We start from the raw sequence: 23773 nt of genomic DNA on the forward strand, positions 1-23773 counted from the left end.
GAAAAATTCATCAAAAGGCTATATTTACAGTGCCCTTTGTAGATCCTGGTCTCTGGAATTTTTCCAAGAAAAACTTGCAAGATGCTGGTACTAACTGGATTTGTGCTCATAGATTTCTCATTTATGGTTTCTGGCTGTTGACTTCCTGCCAGGAGAGCTGGTCCAAGCATTATATAAAGCTGAGGAGAAGCTTTTGGAAGCCTCTGTGCTTTATCAGATTTGAGTATATTTTGAAGAACAGTTTCTCTATCTGTCTCATATTTTCCTTTCTCTTTCTCTGTCACACTCTGTGCTTCTTTCTTTTTCTGTTTTATTGACTCTCTTTCTCTCTCTATCTAACTGTTTTACTTTATCTCTGTGTCTTACTGTCTCTGTTCCTATCTATGTTTCTCTCTTGTTCTCGTAAGCTTAACCCCTTGCTGATGGTCCTGGAAACTTTGACCTGCTCCTTTTTCTACCTTTGCCCCTCCTTAGGCAGCTCAGTGAATCCCTACTCTTGGCAGCTCCTCATATTGGAACCAGACAGTGCAGAAAACCAATCAGCTTTGGCACCAGTGCTACTCAGAATTCCCTAGCTCAAGGCATCCAATTATCCTCTGGCTTTTATAGAATAGAATCATAGGCATGTACCACCATGCCCAACTCAGTTGAATTGATGTCTATTCAGTGTGTGGCACTACAGGAGCTAAGACAAAAGGAGAAACAGTGGCCCTTCCCTCAAAGACTTTGTTGTCTTGTTGAGTATCTGAGAGTAACCAATATGAACTAGCTAAAGTTCAGTACAAACCAGCGTCTATTCAGTAGCTGAATTGTTCGGTATAGACCAGTGATGGCGAACATTTTAGAGATGGAGTGGTTGGCTCTGCCCCAACTCCACCCTCCCAGACCAAGTGACAGTAGTATTCCCCCCCTCCCCTTTACCCCACAAAGGAGAGGGAGAAAACCTTCCCATTGGGCTAATGTGTAGAAGGGTGGGTGAAGTAAAGAATGTCCTCATCAAATGTAGAGAGGAGAAGAGAGGGGCTGAGCACTCTTCTCCCCTCCAGCTCTGCCTCCTTTGAGCCACCCACATTACCCTCTTCGTGCTCCCATTGGCTGATGGGCAGAGGGGGGTAGGAAATGTGAAAAAAATATCATCAGATGTGATGGAGAGAGGGAAGGGAGCAGCTCCACCTGAGTCCCTCTGCATTTCTAGTAATTAACTGGGGGGGGGGGAGCTGAGTGCCCACAGAGAGTGCTCTGCCTGCCATCTTTGGCACCTGTGCAGGGTATAGACAGGTGAGAGAAGTGAATGATGCAAGATCATTGGTAAAGTAGCAGGGTAACACTTCATGTGTGAAGCTGAACCTTTAAGGACAAATGGAGTGTGGATAAAACAAACAAAAAATGTGTATGTGGCATGGTGCTGGGTTGAGTAGGGAGAATGAAAGAACAAGTATAATTTCAGGCAAGGGAAGCAGAAGGAATAACAGTGTGAAGATAGAATTGAGCCCAATGTATTTTGGGAACAGTGATTATTCTAGCTTGGCCAGAGCAGAGCTTCCTTATTGGAAAGATGTATTTAGACAGACTACCTTGCTTGATAGGATTGTTGAATCCAAGTTTGCTCACATATTTTATATATTTATTAGCAAAGACCTTTAAAATTGAAAATGCCAGGTTTTGGTCTTCTCTAGATTTTCTTAACTATGGGATAATTGTATTATTCTTAAATGGCAAGCCAGTTGGTTTCATTAGTGCAGCCCCTATAGAATTCATTCTGCTACCTCATTTCTTTTCTTTTCTTTTTCCTTTTCTTTCCTTTCCTTTTCTTTTCTTTTCTTTTCTTTTCTTTTCCTTTCTTTTCTTTCCTCTTCTTTTTTTCCTTCCTTTTTTTTCTTTCTTTTGGACAATTTCTAACTGCTACTTCTTGTCTGATGTTTAACTTGTATAAGTGCAGGGAGCTTGAGAATTGAGAAGTTTCTGTGCCCTGGATCCCCTCTGCCATTCCAGTGAAGGCTCTGGACCCTTTCTCAGAATATATTTTTAAATGGATAAAATACAATAAGTAGAATAATAAAGTCAATTATATTTAAATATGATCCTATACATATGTATGCATGTATATATGTTTATTTATTTTAGAAAATTAAGGCCCATATAATATAGGTGAAGTGTTTCATTGGAGGTCATACAGATAATAAGGGTATTAGAGATCAGAGCTGAGACCCAAGTCTCCTTACTCCAAGTAGTGTTCCTTCCTGTGAACGACAATGTCATAAGACATCCTGGAACCTTCATCTTGAAAATTATTCCAAACAGAACTTTCTTCTACTTGTCCAGTCAAGGCAAGCTTGAACAGCCCCTTTTATGATGGAGTTATAGAAGGATTGATGGTCTTATGAGAAGATTTCAAAACTACATCTTAAGCCAGTCTCAACTTTCTGGTGGAAGAAGCCACAAGTTCTACACAACAAGTCAAGAGTATTAAGGGCTTGTAAAATGCATTATTGGATTGGCCACAATTTCAGGAAGAGTAAGGAGATTGCAACATGCACACACATATGTATATACATGCATCTAAGGCATATTCATATAATACAACTTGTTCATCATTTCATTCATGTCTGTCTCTCCCTGACCCTGGTCCATTTGGAGTTGTTTTTTTTTTTGGGCAAAGATACTGGAGTAGTTTACCATTTCCTTCTCCAGCTCATTTTATAGATGAGGAAACTGAGATAAACAAGAGTTAATAGACTTGCCCAGGGTCACACAATAAGCAAGTGTCTAATGATGGTTTTGCACTCAGGACTTCCTGATGACAATTCTGGTGCTCTATCCTCTGTACCACCTAGCTGACCCTTTAAGTACAACTTAGGTATATTCAATGTATACATGAGTAGCTTATATCCATTAATTATTTATTATTATTATTAATTTATTTAATTGATTAATTAAGAGAATTTTTCCATGGTTACATGATTTATGTTCTTTCCCTCCCCACCTCTCCCCTCTCCCATAGTCAATGCACAATTCCACTGGGTTTTACATGTGTCATTGATCAAGACCTATTTCCATATTATTGTTATATCCATTTAAATACACACATTCACACATTCACACACAGATATGTTCATGGGCCTCAGTTTAAGAGCTCTTCCTTTAGAAGATAGTATTGAAGTCCAATACTGTCTATCTTGAATGCTTCCTATGTCCAGGGCTAGTTTCAGGATATCTTATAAAAAAATCATGTCATGGAATAATCTGAGCCTCCTGCCCAGCAAAGAAGACATTTTGGGATGGCTCCTGGCTGACTCAGGGCCTACTGAAGAAGATTAATGATTTACTGTAGGTCTACTACTATTTGGATTGGATAACTTTATTTCCTTTGGCATATTTAATTTTTGTAGCAGGTCAGTCATATAACAATCTAAGTCTTCAATGATGTGTAATTACAAAAGGGCTTTTACAGAGGGTTGAGAGACTTTGATGAAGGAGAAAAATATGTAGCTTTGGAGTCAGGAACACCCCAGAGCAGTTCTTACCTTGACCACTAGCAGTGACCAAGGCCTCATCTGTAAAGGAAGAACAGTAGCCCCTATCTTATTTTAAAGGGTCAAAAGGAGGCTCAAATGAGACAATGTATGTAAGCTATGAGGCCAACATTAAAGATCCAGATAAATAAGTTATTATAATTATTATAATTAACTTTCCAGCTCACTCTTCATTCTCTCTGACATTGTGTTTGTTATTCAGCCATTTAATCATGTCTGACTCTTCATGACCCCATTTGGGGTTTTCTTGGCAAAGATACTAGAATGGTGTACCATTTTCTTCACCAGCTTATTTTTCCAGCTTGCAGATGAAGAAACTGAGGCACTCAGGGTTAAGTGACTTGCCTAGGATCCCAAAGCTAGGAAGTATCTGAGGCCAGATTTGAATTCAGACCTTCCTGACTCTACTCTTGGTTCTCTATCCATTAGGCCATCTGACATTGTGGCCCATCTAATAATACATTTCATGGGCTCCCAACACATTTTACCCACCATTCAAAATCTGTCTTCCATGAGAAATTTGAGGACATTAATTTAACATGTGCTTTTGCAATCTTCCCGCAATAAGACCAGAAATCCTTCTAAAACCTCATCATAAAAAGAGGTGCTGTTCAAGCTTACTTTGTTCAGACAGGTCATTGCTAAGGCAAAGGCCTCAGGATATCTTGTGACATTGTAGCATATGGGATGGACATATAGGATACAGTATATAGGATCTAGCATATAGGATGCTTGGGATTTGAAGAACTAATTCTGAGCTCTGATCCCCACTTTTATTATCTGTGTGACCTCAGGTGAGACATTTATCATCTCTGTGCCTCAGTTTCCTAAATCTAAAAAATGAGCATAATGATAAGGGCTCTATCTATCTCACAAACTCAGGAGAAAATCAATTAAAGTATTCAATTCTATTTTCATCTTTTTTGTTCCCAAGTTGAGATTTTTGCTGAATGTCTGCTTTTGGTCTGATTTGGAGTTGGAGGACCTAGGTTTAAATGCCACCTCCAAGGGAACAATTAAGTGGCTTAGTGGATAGAGTGCCAGGCTTGGAGTCAGAGGGCCTAGATTCAAATCTGGCCTCAGACACTTCCTACCTACATGACCCCAAGCAAGTCACTTAACCCCGGTTGCCTAGCCCTTGCCAATCCTCTATCTTAGAACTGAAACTAAGACAAGAAGGTAAGGGTTTTTTATTTTTTTAATGCCACCTCTTTCCTTCATTTCCTTTTTGGCCTTAGAGAGTCATTTCATTTCTTTGACCAGATTCTAAGTCTAGAATTTACTTCCTCCTTTACTGAAACCTATGGGAGTCAGGAGCTTGGAGGTTTGTGTTTCCCACATTTCTTTTGTAAATATCCTTTCCTAGTGATCAGAGTATGAATTGGGACTTTAAAAGAGGAAATGCAATAATTTGTAGTGGTTGGCTTTACAGACTAGAATAAACATGTGTTTGATTAAAGCATGCTATTTATTAATGGGGAAAGTGGCTTAATTTAAATCTCTCCCTTGCTCCTCTCCCAAGCTTTGCAATACAATATTTGAAGCCCAAACCAGCTCCCAAGAAGTCTGGATAAGAGCAGGAAACTCTATTCAAAATAGAAAAAGAAATGGAGTCAGTAAAATTCTTCCTCAAGCAGTATACCAGAAGGGGTTCATATTATGAGTGTGGTAACTTATACCCTGTCTCTGTTCAGGGACCTAGAATGAGGACTTCTCCCACTGCCTGATTGCCCTTTACTCTGAGGTCTGCTAATCATAGTTTAAGGAAATGGAAGATGGTCAGTAACCGCATCCTATTCACTTGTTTTCCTCCTGCACATTCTCAAAAGTCTCTGTATCTCTGTCTCTCTCTGTTGCTCTCTCTCTCTCTCCATCTATCTCTATCTCTCTCTATCTGTCTCTCTACCCATGCCTCTCTGCTTATCTTTCTCCCCCTTGCCCCTCCCCTCACTCCTCTATTTTTCTCTTTCTCTGTTTCTGCCTATATCTATGTGTCTCTGTCTCTCCGTCTCTCTCTGATCCTCTCTTTCTCCTCCAAGAATATGAGCCTTGGAGGTTCCCTGATAACATCTGACTCTCAGCATTGCTGGCTTTCTGGTTTAATAGGAGATATTAAGTGAACGTATCAATCAGCAACAATAAAAACAACCTGAAGAGCGGGAATGTGGCACTAGATTTCAGAGTGGATTTCCCTAGGGATGTCTCAGGCTCAGACGGCAGGATATGGGTGAAAGGAGGATCTGCTGGGTGTGATTGCTGTTATTTCTTGGCAAGGGCAAAGGTTTGGAGTTTTGTTCTTTGAGTGGGGCTCTGACTTCACTGTTTGAGCCAACAAGGCTAACTGAGATGTTTAAACATGAAAGGGGTAGAAGTCATCTTGTATCAGGCGCTAGATGGAAAAGATGTTCCCGGTTATGACCAGAGGAGGTTGGGCTCTGACTGTCTCTGAAGGCTCCAAGTGTTCCCTCCAAGGGATTACTGTTGATGAAAGGCTCCGGCTTTGGGGAGGGCTTGTTGTCAGCTCCGGAAAAAGAGGAATCGCAGTGAGATTTGGCTCAGTTGGGTTCTGTTATACAACCACTCGGCTCCACATTCCACGTCATCAACATCAACTTGAACTGAAGAGGGCCTGACCCAAAGCTGTTCCCACACTTCAGTGGGATTATTCAGTGTCATCTGCAAAATGGCAGGGGATGGACCCCAGACAGACTTGAACTTAGATGGGCTTTACATTCTGACTGCACTAAATGCGACAGACATGAGTCATATACCTGTGGGGACCTAGGGACTTCCATTTGGTTTTATAACCCTAGACTGACCTTTTAACTGAGCGAAAACTCAAATGCTATTCTTCGTTTCCACCCCTGCCCCTGACTTCTACCTCAGATTGAGGTTTAACCTTCTTTAGTCCTGTCTCAAATTTATAGTGTTGTTATTGTGTGATCTGAATGACTAGGTATTATACTGGAGGGAGTGCTGAGACTGACTGTCCTTAAGGCCTGGAGTCAGGAAGATCTGAGTTCAAATTCAACCTCAGTGATGTCCTCTCTGTGTGATTCTGGGCAAGTCTACCTTAGTTTTTTCAAATATAAAATGAAGAAACTAATAGCACCCAACTCCCAGGGTTGTTCTGAGGATCAAATGACATCTTTGTAAAGTTTATTTTATCAATGAATAAACTGAGAGGGCATTCATGTTTAATATGTATTTGTTTATTTATCCATTTAACATTAACCAATTTTTGTTGAATACCTACTGTGTGTTGAAGAGGACATAGTTGGACTTAACAATTAGTGGAGGGGTATGGAAGACGAGTATGGAAAAGAATATTTTCAGCATAAAGCATAATGACGGCATAAGAGCAATAGAGAATGTGTGATTCATTGAATGAATATTGGACTAAGAGTTAGGTGATCAGATTTTTGGTCTCAGTACAGCCATTTATTTCCCTATATAACCAGAGCAATCATTTTTTATGTCTTGGTCTCCATTTCCTCCTCTGTCAAGTGGCTGAGGGGAAGAATTGACGTTAGATCAGGAGAACTCTAACATTTTATGTTTTAGAACCTGTATTCTGATTCCTAGCCTTTTTGTTAGTAATCACTACTTAAGACAGTAAATGTAGAAGGCAAGAGATAAGACGAATCTCTAGTGGCCCTATGACATCTCTTGGAAATTTATTATATTTAATAAAACAAACCTTTGATATGTGATGATTTTCTAGTAATTTTCCTTTAAATGTAACTCCAGATTTTAAAAATTCTCATCATTTGAGGTTTCTAGTAGTTGAGTTTTGTTTAATAGGCATTTCACTACTTAAAAACAACAAAGCAAAAGAGAATATGGCTACATTTTAGTGGCCCCATAGGAGATCCCTTTTCTATGTTCTTCCCTGCTTATGAATGTATAGCATGATGGTGGCATGTTGGGCTAGAGTTCCTGCCCAGACCGTCTGGGGTCCTTACTATCTTTTCCCTGCTTCAAGTCATAAGCCATAGAATCCCGAAGAAGCAGACTTTTAGTACACCCTGTGGTGGGGAGGGCAGAATGAGGCCCTTCCAGTGTACAGCCTGCACAGCTGTAGGTCTGGCAGATTGTTTGGGAGGGGCTTGAGATGTCTGATCAGGGCTGGAAGCCTGGGGAATAGAGTCTTGACTTTCCCACGCGAGAGCATTCCCCTTCTGGGTCACCAACTTCCTCTCCCAGAAGCAGTTGCTTTGGCTTTATTGTAAGCCCTTGGCCATGGTGCTTGAGAAAGAGAATAAGGATTTAGAAAAGATCTTCGTGCCTAAACCTGGGCTGGACTCATGCTACCATATATGTAAAGCCAGTGGTAACCATGCAAAGGGAAGAAACCAATTGTTTACTGAGTCATTCCACAGATCTGTGGCAACCCTATCCTTGCTCTTTCCTTTCCATGGCTCACAGGTTTCTCCTCCTACTTTCTAATTTTATGCATTTGGAGAACATATATTCAGATGTCAAGCTGCCAGTTGAAAGGGGAAGATATTTACTCGAATTGGCTGAAATCTGAACTTGAAGTCATGCTGCTTAATAAAAACGTGTGGTTTGGATTCAGTGTTCCTGCCATATGGCTCTCATCTACTGAAGGGTTCCAGCTATGGGCTGAGAGCCTCTGAAATCACCGCCCCCCACCAAAGGTGGCCTTGAAAATGTAAAAAGAGATGTCCTAACAGGAAAAAACGAAATGGAAAGGAAAGGGGGAAAAATTCCAGAGTGGAATTCTGCCTCTTTCCTAGGATGTTGGAGGACTTTATAAAATGGTGAAGGGTGAGGGTGTGAGCTGTTATCTTCCTTTCCTCTAGGTCTAGAATAACTGGAAAATTCTCCCCTCCCACTTTATTTATTATTCCTACACAGTTTGCTGTGGCTATGAGCCCAGAGGTAGCAAAATATGGAACAAAAAGCAACCTTTTGTCAAACAGCAGCATGTCTCAGAAACTTATCTGGGCCTGGAGTAACCCTAGAGTTGGAGTTTTGTGAAAAGAATCATTTCTGGCCCCTGTTCCTCCTTCCAGACCCCCATCCACCCACCCACCATCACTAACTTATAGATTGCTTTTAAGTAGCTCAGTATATAGAATGGAAGGAGGTAGCCCAACTTAGGAGCCTATCTGCCATGTGAACCAAGAGGTCTCTCTTCCCATTTTCCCTCAGGCATATTACTTTAGGAGGTAATCATATAGAGAAAAAGATAATGGATTGGGAGTCTGGAGAACTGAATTCAAGTCCTGGATCTGCTGCCCCCCTACTGTGTGACCATGGAAAGTTATTCCTAATTGAGTCTCAGTTTCCCCCTCTGTAAAACGAGGAATTGAATTAACTCGCCTCTAAGCTCCCTTTCTGTGCTGATCTTTTCTTATTTCTCAGCACAGATATCTATTCTAGGCAGTGTTGAACATGCACACAATGCTCATTCTGCCTCTCATGCTTTCATTCACTCTATTTCCTTCCCCCTTCCCTGTTGCTAATGTTCTAACCCTTTTCAGTTGCCTAGCCCAATCCTGACAGTCATCCAATACCCAGCTCTAGTTCCAACCCCTTTGTAGCTGTCATTCACTCACCAGTCTCTGAATTTCCCTGGCATCTATATTCCAAAATGAACTATTTGCTAGGAGACCTTGGATCAAATTCTGGCCTCTGACACTTCCTAGCTGGATGACCCCAGTGAGTCACTTAACCCTCATTGCCTACCCTTTACCACTCTTCTGCCTTGGATGGATGGTAAGGGTTTCTCAAAAATGCTATGTGGATGTGCTAAAATGTCACTTTTCTCAGAGGCTTTTGGTTGCATTCACCCTATCTGCCCACCTGGATTATTCATAACACACAGAATCCTAGATATGGATGGAACAGGCCTAGCACTACCCCATGCCAGATGAGAAAGCCTAGAGCCACACATCTATGCCCACGGTCGCCCAGACAGTGTGTGGCAGGGCCAGGACTGGACAGTGTCCGATGCCTTTCCTGGATGACTTCTTCAAAGAAGACGATGACTGCTCACTACAGACTTACCTCTGGATTTCCTCTTCTTGTATCTCCACGTGACACCTAGCCCAGGAGTTAGTACATAGTAGAATGTCAGTTCAGACTTGTTTAGTTGATTTGCATACCCCGTTGGAGGGTCCTTATGTTTGGGGTGGTGCTAAGCCCCATGGGGTCCTAGAGGTCATGAGCCAGACTCAGCCAAAGAACAAAATCCCTGAATATTAACAAGTTCTCATAGATAGTAGATATTTCTTTTCCAAGCATTATGTAACATAGCATTTTGCTCTTAAGAGAGACATGGGTTCAAATTCCATCTCTGCTGTGTGAGTGTGCTCAATTAATATCACTCCTTGGCAGCTTCCATCTTTTTTCCCTTTAGCTCAGCGCTTCCTGCCCTTCTCCGTGACTTGTGTCCTCCCAAGCCAAGTGCCATCTTGCACCTAGTGCACATACTCATGTACCTGTCTCATACCCCCTACTTACAATAGTGAGCTCCTTAAGACAGGGATTGTATCGTTATTAACCTTTGCCTTTCCAGTGCATTTCATATAGCAGGAGCTCAATAAATCATTGTTGAGTTGCATTTAACTGACAGAGTTGTGTTTGGACTTTGCTAAATTTAAACATATCTTCTTGGACCCTCCTCTGGGCTTAAGGTCAGGCAAAGTTAAGTACTCGCCTGAAAACAAAGCCACCCCAAAGTTGCTCAGGGCTTTTAAGCTGCTGCTTACATTCCTTCCTGGAAGAAGGAAAGTTGTAATTGGGCATCAGGCCCAAGGAACACTCAGTGGAAGCTGCTCAGGAGGCCTTTCAGTTAGAGGGAATTGAAGGCTAATGAAGAAATAAAAAATAAATATTCTATACAATCAAAATGTTCTAAGTAAGATTAAAGATCTGACTGGCATCTCACCAAGTAGCAATTTGGAAGCCATTTTCAAACAGCACATAGAATGTCAGATGTTACCTTCTCTATGCTCAGTATAGACCCAGCTTCAGACTTCTGACCTAAGGATGGGGCATGTCATTGTTGCCGAGCCAGTAGAATGAATGTTCTGGAATATCTTGATATTATTGAACTCATCATATTTTGGCACAGTGATTTCTCTAGAAGCTTACCAAGGTTCTGGAATTTTCTTAACAACAGCTATGTCTAGAAACTCTCAAAAGACAACATTTAGGAATGGGCCCATCAAGAAAATCCATTGCTTGAGGATCTATACACAAATTCAAAAAGTGTGGGTAACAAGATGAGCTAGTGTTCCTGACTCAAGGAGGCAAATTTAGTTTCGGAGATGTAACTGACATTTATTGAGATCAGATCCATGACAGGAATATTGTTCTTGGAAGGACATACTTTATTTAAAAAGAACAGATGGGAAAAGACTCAGATTAGTATTATATTTTAGGAAGTTATGCCCATGTATTTTCTTCCAAAGGTAAGTGGCAACTCAGTGTAGTACAGAGCTGGTTTCTGAATGAACAAGACTTGGTGGAGTTCCAGCCAATAACATATGCTGACTCTGTGACCTTGGGCAAAATAAAACAAACAAACAAACAAGTAAATAAATAAATGAACAAATGAATAAATAAATAAATAAATGAATGAATAAATAAATGAACTGCAGAGCAGGTGCTCATCTACTTTGTTAAAGGATGTTTCCACATTGGAAGTTCTCTGTACCAATGAACTTATACAGCAAATCTAAAAAAAACTAAACAGGGGGAAAAAAGATAGTAGAGGCCAGTTGGATAAAGGCAAAGAGGAAGCAATGTTGTCACTAGAGTACATTATGGATACTTGGGCCAAAAGAAGAAACAGATGAGCATTTTAGTAAACAGATCACAAATCTAGCATGAAGGTCTAATAGGGTAGTTATGAAGAGTTTAACAAAGTAGTTATAGAGGTATTCAGTTAGGACTGCTGGCACTTTCTCTTTGCTAAAAGCAGTGGCTAATAATTTCTTGATTTGCCTTAATGGTGATTTCATCCTTCAAAAATGGAAGAACCAATGGAGAAATCAATACTATTCTGGGCATGATGTTCACCAGAAAGGAGAAGTGGATTACAGGAGTAGAGATGAGGGAAACTTCTAGGAAAAGTGCCAGAGAATCATGAAAGGTAGCCATAGTCTGACACTCAACCTTGTTTTTTTGGAGAGAAAATTTTAGAGGTTTCTAATGCCTATAGTTCCATAGTAGAAGTCCACCCAGGAATGAGGAGAAAAGCTCAAGAGTAAATTTCTAAAGACATAAAAAGAAAATAATTCCAATGAGGATGAAAAGGGAAAGTTTTAAAAAGAAAATAATGTGGAGGCACAGGCGATTCAATAAACAACTTAGAATTTAGAAAGATATAGAGAAGAAGGAAACAAGGGAAGGTAATGGAGGATGACTAAAAGTGGGGCACAGTCTAATAAAAAGAACATTAGGGACCTTAAAACTTAGAATGAAATGAGACCAGATAAGAAAGCTAAGGAGAACAAAAATGGTTTTTAAGACAATTTTTTTTTTTTTGGAGAACAGGGAACAGAGGATCCAAGAAGAGGTATTAGACTGATAAAATGTTGATAAAGAATGATTGGCAAGTGGCAGAGCTTCCCATTTTATACATTCCTTCTGTTCCTCTCCAAGGAGAATAAATGATCTTTAGACTGGAAAGGATAGAAAAAAAATTGGTTAGTAAGGAGTTAATATTCAGGACAAGAGACCTAATTTACCAAATGGTCTCAATGAACTCTAATTGTTAAGACAAGACAAACTACATCTGAAGATACTGAAAGAACTAGTGATTATAATTACTGAGCCACTGTTAGGAATCTCTAATAGATAATGGAGAAAGAGAGAGGTACAGTAGTCCTTGAGTTGAGCAAATGCTGTTCCAGTTTTTGAAAATGTGAGGAGAATAGAGTCTTCAAATTGAATTCATTATATTGATTAATGGACTTGACTTAAGAATATATTAATACTTTTTAAAATTAATTAATTTGTTACATTAAACTATCTAGTTGTCTCCCTTCCTTCCATCCTCCTATTAGAGAAGTCATCATTTGGCAAAAGATATATGTATATAAAAAACTATGTCTTACTTATTTCTCTTTATCAGTTCTTTCTCTGGAGGTGGACATACAAGTCAATCTTGAAACAGTATTTCTGTTGCTATATATAATGTTCTCTTGGTTCTGCTCATTTCACTCTTCATAATTTCATCTAGGTCTTTCCATGTTCCTCCAAAATTAACCTATCAGTTTTTTCTTACATTCCAGTAGTATTCCATCACAATCACATGCCATGACTTATTTAGCCATTCCCCAATTGATAGGAAAATGTATTATTTTTATTTTTTAAACCCTCACCTTCCATCTTAGAATTAATACTGTGTATTGGTTCCAAGGCAGAAGAGCGGTAAGGGCTAGGTAATGGGAGTTAAGTGACTTGCCCAGTGTCACACAGCCAGGAAGTGTCTGAGTTAAAATTTGAACCCAGGACCTTCCATTCCTAGGCCTATCTGCCAATCCACCAAGCCACTCAGCTCCCCCTAGGAAAATATATTATTAAATGAATGTTTAGTGAAGAACTAAAAAAGGAAACAATGATTGCAAAGAGTTTTCATGGTTTCATCAGGAGCAGATCAGAGACTAGAATAACACTGTTTCCTTTTGGACAAGCTTACTACAATTAGGTCAAGAGAATACTCTAGAAACAATTCACTCATATTGTAGCAAAGCATTTGACAAAGTCATTCAAATCAGACTGTTTCATGGTCAAACTATTGGCTAAACAACAGTAAATTTAATTGCATCTGGAACTGATTGAGTAGACCCAAGAAGTAGTAATTAAGGAGGGGTTATCAGAAAGTCTCCAAGATTTTTTTGTTATTTCTATGATGTTTAGCATTTTCATCAATGACTGACAAAGACAGAAGCTTTTAAAGACCTTCTCAACCTGATCCCAACTTTGCTTGGCAATCCAGACAAAGTGGCCTTGGCTTTCTCTCTGTATTTCATTTATGACAACCATTTCCTGTGTGTCCCTCTGCACTCTGTGCATCCCCCATGAATGGAATGTGCTCTCTCCTTACTTCTGCCACACACAGAGCCCCTTTCTTCCTTTAAGATGCAGCTCAGGCATCCTTTTTTGCATGAAGTCTTCCCAATCCCTAAACTGCTCTTCCTCCATTGGATTTTGTATTTAACTACTTTATTTTTATGTATATCCAGGGTGTCCCTAAAGTTTTAGTGCAATCACAGCTTAAAGACTTTTGAGATCTCCTGAATATATGTTTATTATTCACTTCATATTTGTGCTATGTATGTGTGTTTATAGGTTTACTTGTTTCTCCCATTAGAATATAAATTCATTGTGTATAGGGATTATTACATTCTTTGTACTTATATTCCCAGAACCTAGCTCAGTGCCTGGAACATGGTAGGCACTTAATAAATACTTTATTGATCAATAGCATATTAGTTTGCAGATGATACAAAGATAGGAAGAATAGCTAACACGCAGGATGAGAGAATCAGGATCTAAAACAATTTCGGTAGTCTTGAATAGTGAGTCAAAATCTAATAAGATAAAATTTAATAAGGATAAATACAAAGTTTGGGTTTTAGTGGACTTCAAGATTAGTGTGAGTTAACAGTTTGATTAGGCAGCTAAAAAGACTAGTAAGGCTGCTTTAGGCTATGCTGAAAGGGGCATTGTGGCCCAGATTAGGAAGGGGACACTGCCATTGTCAGACCATATGTACGGTCTTGTGTCCATTTTTCTAGGTTAATTTCTGGGCCATATTTCAGGGTTTGGGGACTGATGAACTGGTACAAAAGGAGAGCAAAAAAATATGACCTCAAGATAGTGCCACATGATGGGTGATCAAAAGAATCAGGAATGTTTAGCCTATAGATGAGAAAATTGGTGAAGAGTAGCTGTCTTCATTGTATTTAAAGGGCTATCATGAAAGCAGTATTATTTTTGTCATGCTTCATCCCGTGAGGCAGAATTACTCATGATAGATAAAAGTTGCAATCAAACGAATTTAAGAAAAAGCTAAAGGGTATGTGAAAAAACTCCCCAACAAAAGATCTGTCCTACTGAGGATAGTGTGGGCTCCCTTAGGGTAGTGGATCTCCCTTACCAGAGGTTCTCAGGCAAAGCTGGATGTCCAGCTGGCTGATAGGTTATACAGAATATTCTTATTCAGATATGGGCTGGCTTAGATGGCCACTGTAGTCTCCTTCCCTGCTGAAATTCTATGATTTGTAATGTTCTGGATGCTAATGTAGCTTTGAAACACTTCAGGCATTTTAGAATGCTCTGGAATCTTTTTAAAGGTGAGCCCTAGCTTCGCAACCTTCCCCAATGAACTATGATGTTGAATGATTTTTCATGTGATTTTGGTGGAAGGCTTCACAATTAGAGACATAATGAGCCCTAGATAAGACAAAGGAAGAGTTGCATGCTGACCAAAAAAAAAAAAAAGTGTATGGGGGGGCGGAATTTGAGAATTTATGCAAAAACTATTAAACTAACACTCCTTGAATTGACCTCAAGGGAGCTCTGAAACACCCCTAGAAATAATCTTTTGCTATGTAGAAATGCCAGGGAAAATGGATCAAGTTCCCTTCCCTAGTTCTACCTCTGGGTCCTTTCAAATTGAAAAAGTAAAAGAGAAAAAACTCAGCTCTTCTCATTCTGTTTGGGCTTCACTGACTGTATTGGTGGCTCTAAACCTTATCTTTCTTCAGAGAAAGGGATTCATTTCAAGTTACTTTACAGGATATTATAGACTTTCAGTCTTCCTTGGAGGAAAACCCAGGATTATCAAGCAAACTACTTTCATCTTGCCCTCTAGCTCCCTCTGGGAGAACAACTTCATTTTATCTAAGGAGAGGGAATCAGGAAGTAAAGGTGGCCCTAGGGTAAGGATGAATATAAAGCAGTTTCACAAATGGGAATAAAACTCTTGTTAGAAATTTTATATATGTGTGTGTACCTATACACATGTCTGTATGTGTATAGATATACACACATGTATATATTTATATATATACACATTTATTTATAGGCATATGTATGTATAAATATATACTTATATATACATACACATAAACATGCAGTATATACATGTATTTAATGTGTCTGTATACACATGCAAGTATATAAAACATGTGTATATGTGTAAGTATATATATATATATATATATAAGCATTTAATTGGGAAATTTTTATACACTGAAAAATTAAGAAATGATTCGTGTATTTAACAGGAATGAAACACTCCTGGTAAATTGTGAAATTTTCTTCCAATTCCTCCTCTCAGCTTCCTGAAGCCACCCACACCTTATACTTCACTAAGGGCCATTTAGAAGTAGATTTCGTGGATTATTGCGCCCCTCTAGTTCTCTCTCTTCTCATGACTTGTCACAAGTTTTCACTGAGTACATACAGTCCTCTCCTCAGCTTGGCACAGAAGGAAGCATGAAACACATGCCTTGTCTTCAAGTTGCTTGCAGTCTGGATGGGGCGAGGACCTCATTCATAAAGGGGTTTGCTGATGACACCACGTGGTGACTGTATGATCCAAGTTGGTACATCAAGTATAGTTGTAAGAGCCCATTATGAGCTTCTCAAAGTATGGGACCAGACTTGGCTGTATAGGGAAATGGAGAAATTCAGGGGATCTTTGGGTGATGATATGAACCCCCTTTTTATTTACAGATTAGTATAGTCCTTGAATAGATAGAGTGCTGACTTCTTAGTTAAAAAGACCTCAGTTTAAAATCTACTTTAGAGAGTTACTAGCTGTATGAGTATAGGCAAGTCACTAAACTTTAGTTTTCTCCTCTGCAAAATTGGGATGATAATAGTTCATAGCCCCCAGAGTTGCAAAGATCAGCTGGGATGACATTTATAAAATATTTTGCAAACCATAACATTATATGAATACTAGTTATGATTGCTACTGAATGCTTATTGAATAGAAGTAAAAATAGTTAACATTTATATAATACTTCATGGTTTCTAAAGAATTTTACAAATATTATCTTATTTAATCCTTACAGTAACTCTGTAAGATGAGTGTTATTATTACTCCCATTTTACAGATGAGGAAACTGAGGCAAACTGAGGTTAAGTGACTTATTTAGGTCCTCAAAACTATAAGTATCTGAAATTAGATTTGAACTCAGGTCTTCTGGATTCCAAGTTTATTGCTGTATGCATTGTACCACTTAGCTGCCCCTTTCCACCAGCTTAGTGTAATGGAAAGCATGCTGAACCATACATCAAGAGTAATCTAGATTCAATTTGCTGGATATTTTATAGTAATGTTATAATCATGGGAAGGTTACTTAATCTTTCTGAGCTTGAGAAGCAAGGATGTTGGATGAGCTTACCTCTGAGATTCCTGACAACTTGAAATCTATGCTCCTATGCTCCTTCAAGTTTTCATTGGTAAAATGTGAATTATGCTTGGAGAAGCAAGGTAGTTGCTGGCTATGGTACTGATCGTGATTTCAAGAAAACCTGATTTCTTAAGCTGAACCAGGAGAATACTGTTTATTGTAACAGCAATATTGTTTGACAAACAATTATTAATGACCTACTTATTCTCAACAACACAGTGATCCAAGACAGTCCCAAAGACCCCTGGTAAAAACTGCCATCTGTCTTCTAGTTCTTATTCTTGTTCTTTTCTTCTTTATTTTTGGTTAGAGATCTCTTCTACAAAATGACTCATGGAAAAATGTTTTGTAAAATAGTTTATTATCTCAGGAAGGGGGAGGCAAGGAAGGGAGGGAGAGAGTGAATTTGGAACTCAAAATTTAAAAAATGTTAAAACATTGTCTTTACATGTAATTGGAGAAAAAAATTTTAAAGGGAAAGAAAGAAAACTTGACTTCTGATCTCTCTTCTGACGTTAACTATGTGTGGAACCCTAGATCAGTCACTTACCTTCTAAATACCCATGACATTTCTTTAGGATTGATCTCCTAAGTTAGGAGCATCATAGGAGGGAGCCCCCATATATCCCTTCCCTAAAGAGATATTGTTTTATAATGCTTGAAGTACTATATAAATGTCAACCATTATTCATAGTTTTTCTCTCTTTCTTTATTTTCTCCAGGGTGACATCCAGCAACTCCTTATCATCCCTGACGCCAGAGCGGCATATGATTACTGCGAACACTACAGCCCGGATTGTGATACTGCTGTTCCAGACACCCCACAGTCTCAGGACCCCAACCCAGATGAATATGTAAGAAGACACTCTCCTGCCTTCTGAATGCTTTATATCCCCTTAAAATCATTAGGAACTTAGAGTGTCTCTTAGACCTCATTTGTAGTCATGTTTATACAGATGAATACATGAGAAGACTATTCTGCCCTCACCCTCTAGACACGTTATAGCCTCTTCACATCCTCAGGGATAGGAGCATTTCTGAGATGCTCATCACATCCTTCTGAGATATCCATTACATTCATGTTTAGGATTTACAAACAGCACTGTTTTGGGATCTGGAGAGGAATGACTTACAGTTAGTAAGTTAGTCAGTTAGTCAGATGCAAGTACAATATATGATGATCATGAACACTAAATTTGAATTTAAAAAGATTTGGATTGGGGGGGGCAGCTGGGTAGCTCAGTGGATTGAGAGCCAGACCTAGAGATAGAAAGTCCTAGGTTCAAATCTGGCCTCAGACACTTCCCAGCTGTGTGACCCTGGGCAAGTCACTTGACCCCCATTGCCTAGCCCTTACTACTCTTCTGCCTTGGAACTAATACACAGTATTGATTCTAAGATGGAAGGTAAGGGTTTTGTTTTTTTTTAAAGATCTGGATTTGAAATCGTGCTATTATATTATTAACTCCTTGTTGATATCACAGTAAATAATATACTGTATGCTACTACATACTGTATGCATGATACTAAGGAAGTCACTTTTAAGTTTTGAACCTCAGTATTCTCATCTTTAAAATGAAAGGGTAAGAGAAGTCTATGTCCAAGCTCTCTTTCAGCTATAAATCCTATGATCCTGTGAAAGTTTGTATATATCCAAATGATAAGTTATGGGGTGACAAGTCACTTGAAAAGAGGTTTCTTCACAGTAAAAAAAGAATCACCAGAGAGTGAACTTAAATAGCAAGTACTTCCCAGTACATTTTAAAATGGACTCAGTGATGCCATAACACCATGAGGGTGAGACTCAGAGTTTCAGGTCTGACACTTTCTAATTATAAGACTGGGACAGTAACTCAAAGGCTTAATTTACTCATCTGTAAAATAGGGATATTAGCACTTGCCACGAGGTAATTGAGTGGAAAGTGCTCTGTAAATTTTCAAACACTTATAGAACTTTGGGCTGTTTTTTACTAAATAAAACAAAGTACAATTGTTCAAAACTATAGCTCTTGAGTACAGCAGGAACTCCTTAAGCATAATTTTGATCACCCTACTTGTAACCCAAGAGATTACCTATCAGCTGAAGTAAGTAAGAAACCAACCTAAGTGAGCCAGGAGGAACTCAAAAAATGCCTGGCAGCTAAAGCAAAGAACCCCAAACCCTAGGGGTTCTTGTGTGTTGCTGTCAAAATATAACTGTCTTTCTGTCCTTGTTGACTGTCATATCAGAACCTCTTGAAACCATTCACAAGTCTGCCTCCTCTGGGGGTGTTCTGCATACTTTATTTAATTTATGTGAAGAATAAAGAAAAAAGAGCAATAGTTTCCACAGGAATGAAAATTCATTTTGGTTTGACTGCTTGGGAATGAGATTAACACACCAAGTTTTAGACTTGGAAGAGACATTAAAGATCATCTAATTCAATACCCTCATTTTATAGAAGAAGAAACTGAGGTCTGGAGATGTGAATAGACTTACCCAAAGCCCTTTAATTCAAAATCTACTTGATGCTTCCTCTAAAACTGAGTTTAGAACCGGTTGGACCATCTTGTTTTATGGGTCTAAAAGTAGGTACCTAAGCCAGAAATAGTTTTGCATTTCCCACAAACCCCCAAAGCCTGGAGAAGATGGTGTCACCTGGATGGATGAATGCTTCTGGTCTGCACTGTAGTTGGAAAAACAGCCAATTCCTAATGGAAAACTGTAAAAATTTTTTCTATTTTAGAAACAAGTCTATTCAGGCAAGCTAATTCAACCTGTAATACTATATTCCCTTTCCTCTCCATCTCCCATGGGTGGAGCCACACTACTGAGCATTTAACATTTGTTGGTTGGTTAATTGGTCAAAGACATTTCTTTTAGGATCTTACAATGCTACTATACAATAAACATTTATTAAAAATGCTTGTCACACATAGAACACCATAAATTGTGAGAGACTGTGAGACATACAAATTTTTGTTGGAGATAACAATTTTAGATATGATATATCCCTGACCTTAAGAACCTTTAAACATCACAAAGATCACTGTAATGCATAACATTCTATACTAAGATGAAAAGCTAGAGTAGAGGTAGTGGTTTTGGAGAGAGAAGAACCACCGGAATAATTTTTAAGATCTTTATGAAAATGATAAACCAAGTTAACCATTAACTTCTCTTGACACCTCTCTAAGTTCTTTCCTAGTCTTTGTCAGTGAATATGTGTATGGTTTTTACCCAGTTAAAAATCAGTCTTTATGTTATTTTTCACACTTAATAATCTTGAGATATCTTCAAGGTTCTGGAGGTAGTTCATTTTATTATTGAACATCTCTGATTAATAGAAAGTTCTTTAAGCTTAAATTTAAATCTCCCATCTTAGAACTTCCAGTTCTTAGGCCTAGTATATTTCCCCAGAATTCATATAGATAAGCCTCCTTTGAATACAGTCAAGGTTGTCAGTGTCCCATCTTCATTTTTGTATCCTAGTCATGACACAATTAACTTGCGTGTAATACATACTTAATAAATGCTTATGGAATTGAATCATATTTGCCTTATGAAAATGTGGTGCTTACAAGTAAACATAATTCTTCCAATAGGGGCTGACCAAGGAACAAGACATCTCCCAAGTATTTGAGTTCATGTTAAGCAGAGATTTTTTTTAATAAAAAAAGAATAAATTATAAAAATCTAGTGAATTTATGTGTTTGTATGTGTGTGTATATAGATTGATTGATAGGTAGGTAGATTCATAGATAAATAGAGGGATGGATGGATAGATAAATAGACTAATAGATGAATGGATAGATAGACAGATAGATAGATAGATAAATAGATAGATAGATAGATAGATAGATAGATAGATAGATAGATAGATAGATATAAATAGAAGGAAATATTCAGAGGGAATGTGATATAGAGGATAGAGTGCTGGACTTTAAGCAGCAAGGAGGCCTGGGTTTGAATCCTGCTTCAGACCTTTATGTATATGTTACCCAGAAAATTATTTACCCATCCAGACTTCAGTTTCCTTATTTATAAAATGAGCTATTTAGAATGAATCCAAATCTTCTATCTAAAAATGATACACCAGAAAGTGAACTTAAATAGCAAGATCCTCTCAGTCCATTTAAAATTGGGCTCAGTGATACCATGGCACTATGAAAGTGGGACTCAGATTTCCTGGTTTGACCCTTCCTAGTAATGAGACTGGACCAATAACTACCTCTTAAAGGCATAATTGACTCATTCATAAAATGGAGATGTGGACGTATGTTTTTATGACTCTATGGTCTCCTTATCTTGTGAAAGAGTCAATGCCTAACTCTAGACTATTTTAGAAAGATGTTAAGATTTTGTTTCATGTTATTTGTGTTTGAAACTTCATTTTTATAGTTTCTTGTTTTTTTTACATGACAAATAGCAGCTATTGTCCACACAGTATAAGTTTATTAAATGATTCTTTTTTTAAAAATTCTTACCTTCCATATTAGAATTAATACCGTGTATTGGTTCTAACGCAGAAAAGCAGTAAGGACTAAGCAATATGGGTTAAGTGACTTACCCAGGGTCATTTAGTTAGAAAATATATCTTCCTCACTGACCCTATTAAATACTTCTTTTCACTCCCTTCCCCCACCCACCCCTAGCAAACCCCTTGCCCCTGCCAAAACAAGAACAACAAACAAAATAAAACAGAAACCTTACATTTTTTAAAAAATCCTCTAAGGATGAAGTTTCCCTTGGTTTTAAAAAGCTCTTCCGGGGGCCTTGTCTCCTCAAAATCTTGCTGTGATTTCTTTGCAGTATCCAGATGGAGATGGAGATGGTGAGACCTATTACTATGAATATCCATACTATGAAGACCCCGATGATCCAGGAAAAGCCACAACTCCCACCAAAAAGCCTGTTGAAGCTGCTAGAGAAGCTACAGAAATCGCTGAGGTATGGACCAGACAGAAGGAGGGGTGCACCTGTTTCCTCTCTGTTTTGTTTGGGGTTTCTTTTAGGAGGCTTTGAGGAAATGATAAACTTGGTGTAGGTGTAAACCTGGGCAGACTACACATAGTTGGTGATTGTGTATTATATAGCTATTGTTCTGTTTGATAGGCATGGTAATATTTTCAGGTTTTATTTTTTCTTCTTTTTTAAAGCTCTTATCTTCCATCTTAGAAGATTTGGTTTCAAGGCAGAAGAGTGGTAAGGACTAGGCAATGGGGGGTAAAGTGACTTGCTCAGGGTCACACAGCTAGAAAGTGTTTAAGGCCAAATTTGAATTCAGGTCTCCCATCTCCAGGCCTGGCTCTCTCTCAGTCTACTGAGCCACCCAGCTGCCCTCTGTAGGTTTTTATTTTTGTGCTAATGAAATGGTTCCGCCTAGAGTTTGTACAGAGTTAAGTTTGAGGTGGAGGATGGAGTGGCAAAGGGAAGTGGACAGCTGTGATTGGGATTCTCTTTAATCAGAGATATTGCAAATTTCAAATGAAGTAATGCATGCCAAGCACTTTGAAAACCTCAAAGCACCATATAAATGCCTATTTATTATAATAATGATTATTGTTAGCTCATCATCCTCAGGCCTTTGGTCTGATAATGACTTCATCCCTGAACCTTCTATTGCACTCCTACTGAGCTCCAGCATTGTTTATAGACTGATACAGGGTGTGTTGGTAAATATTTAACAACTGGGCCCTCCAAGAAAAAAAAATAGGACCACACACTCTTAAGCTTAATTTTCATTATTAGCATTTCTTAGGTCAAGATAATGAACAAAAATGTAAACCAAGCCCTGATTTGTAGCAAAAACTCCCACCCTGAAAGCTTAATGGTCACATAGGGCAGTTCCATTTAGCTCCAGTACACATCTTGATTTAATAATCTCTGATGTCTAAGCCTAGATCTAACATTCTTTAGTTTTCCAATTTAAAAAACAATACTCATAGGATAGTGTTCTATACCTCTCTATCTTGTCTCCTGCATACTAACTTGCTTGACTACTTGTGCTGCTGAAGTAGCTAGGTGGTACAGTGGATAGAGCTTTAGACCTGGAATTAGCAAGACCTGAATTCAAATCCAGCCTCAGATGCTTACTTTTTGGAAGACTCTGAGAAAAGCCTCTTAGCCTGTCTGCTTCAGTTTCCTCCAGAATGTAATAATAATGTGTATCTCCCAAGCTTGTTGTGAGGATTCAATGAAATAATCATGAAGCACTTAGCATGGTGCCAGGCACATATCTAAATGCAATCTGTGCATTATCATTGGAAAGGCCACAGTGTGTGATAGTGTTCCTACTCCGGTGCTCTTAGTCATACCAATGGTACAAATATTCAGTGATTTAAACATTTGCCTCAATATCTCTTGTATGTGCTTTGTGGGTAATTGTATGTTGATGTGCATTTGGCTATTAGGAGCAGACTCCACCTCCAACCTATGCACCACCAGTCCCAGAAACCGATGAAAGGGATGACAAAGAAGATCCACACCTGGGAGGGAGTGACTATGAGTATGGACCCATCAATGAGGAATATTACACACCACCTCCTTATGAGGATATCACCTATAATGAAGAAATTGATATTCCTGACCAGCCCACTGATACCGTTGGAGGAGCTGAGATTCCCACCAGCACTGTTATCATCACCAACTCCACCAATGTAATTTCTCTTCTGTTATTTTTAATATGGCTCAGGACAAGGGGGAGATAACCAGTTTCAAATATAGAAATCAGCCTAGTTTAGTGGAAAACAGGAATAAGGATATCTGGGTGCTGGTTCTGATTCTGTCATTGACTCAACTTCCTCCACTGTAAAATGAGCATGAGGAGCCATGTCTTCTCAACTTCA

The 23773-nt window shown here is 38.7% G+C and overlaps 1 protein-coding gene across 3 annotated transcripts in view; it reads left to right on the top strand.

Annotated features, from left to right (window-relative positions):
• COL5A1 (collagen type V alpha 1 chain) overlaps positions 1–23773 on the top strand; it is a 307559-nt gene that overhangs the window by 135960 nt on the left and 147826 nt on the right. For all 3 annotated transcript variants that reach the window (XM_007475261.3, XM_007475262.3, XM_016433131.2), the window contains exons 5-7: positions 17668–17799; positions 21738–21875; positions 23339–23584. In XM_007475261.3, the coding sequence (XP_007475323.1) occupies positions 17668–17799; positions 21738–21875; positions 23339–23584 (516 nt within the window). The remainder of the gene's footprint in view (positions 1–17667; positions 17800–21737; positions 21876–23338; positions 23585–23773) is intronic.

This window comes from Monodelphis domestica, chromosome 1 (assembly GCF_027887165.1).
Source record: "Monodelphis domestica isolate mMonDom1 chromosome 1, mMonDom1.pri, whole genome shotgun sequence".
Lineage (NCBI taxonomy): Eukaryota > Metazoa > Chordata > Mammalia > Didelphimorphia > Didelphidae > Monodelphis > Monodelphis domestica.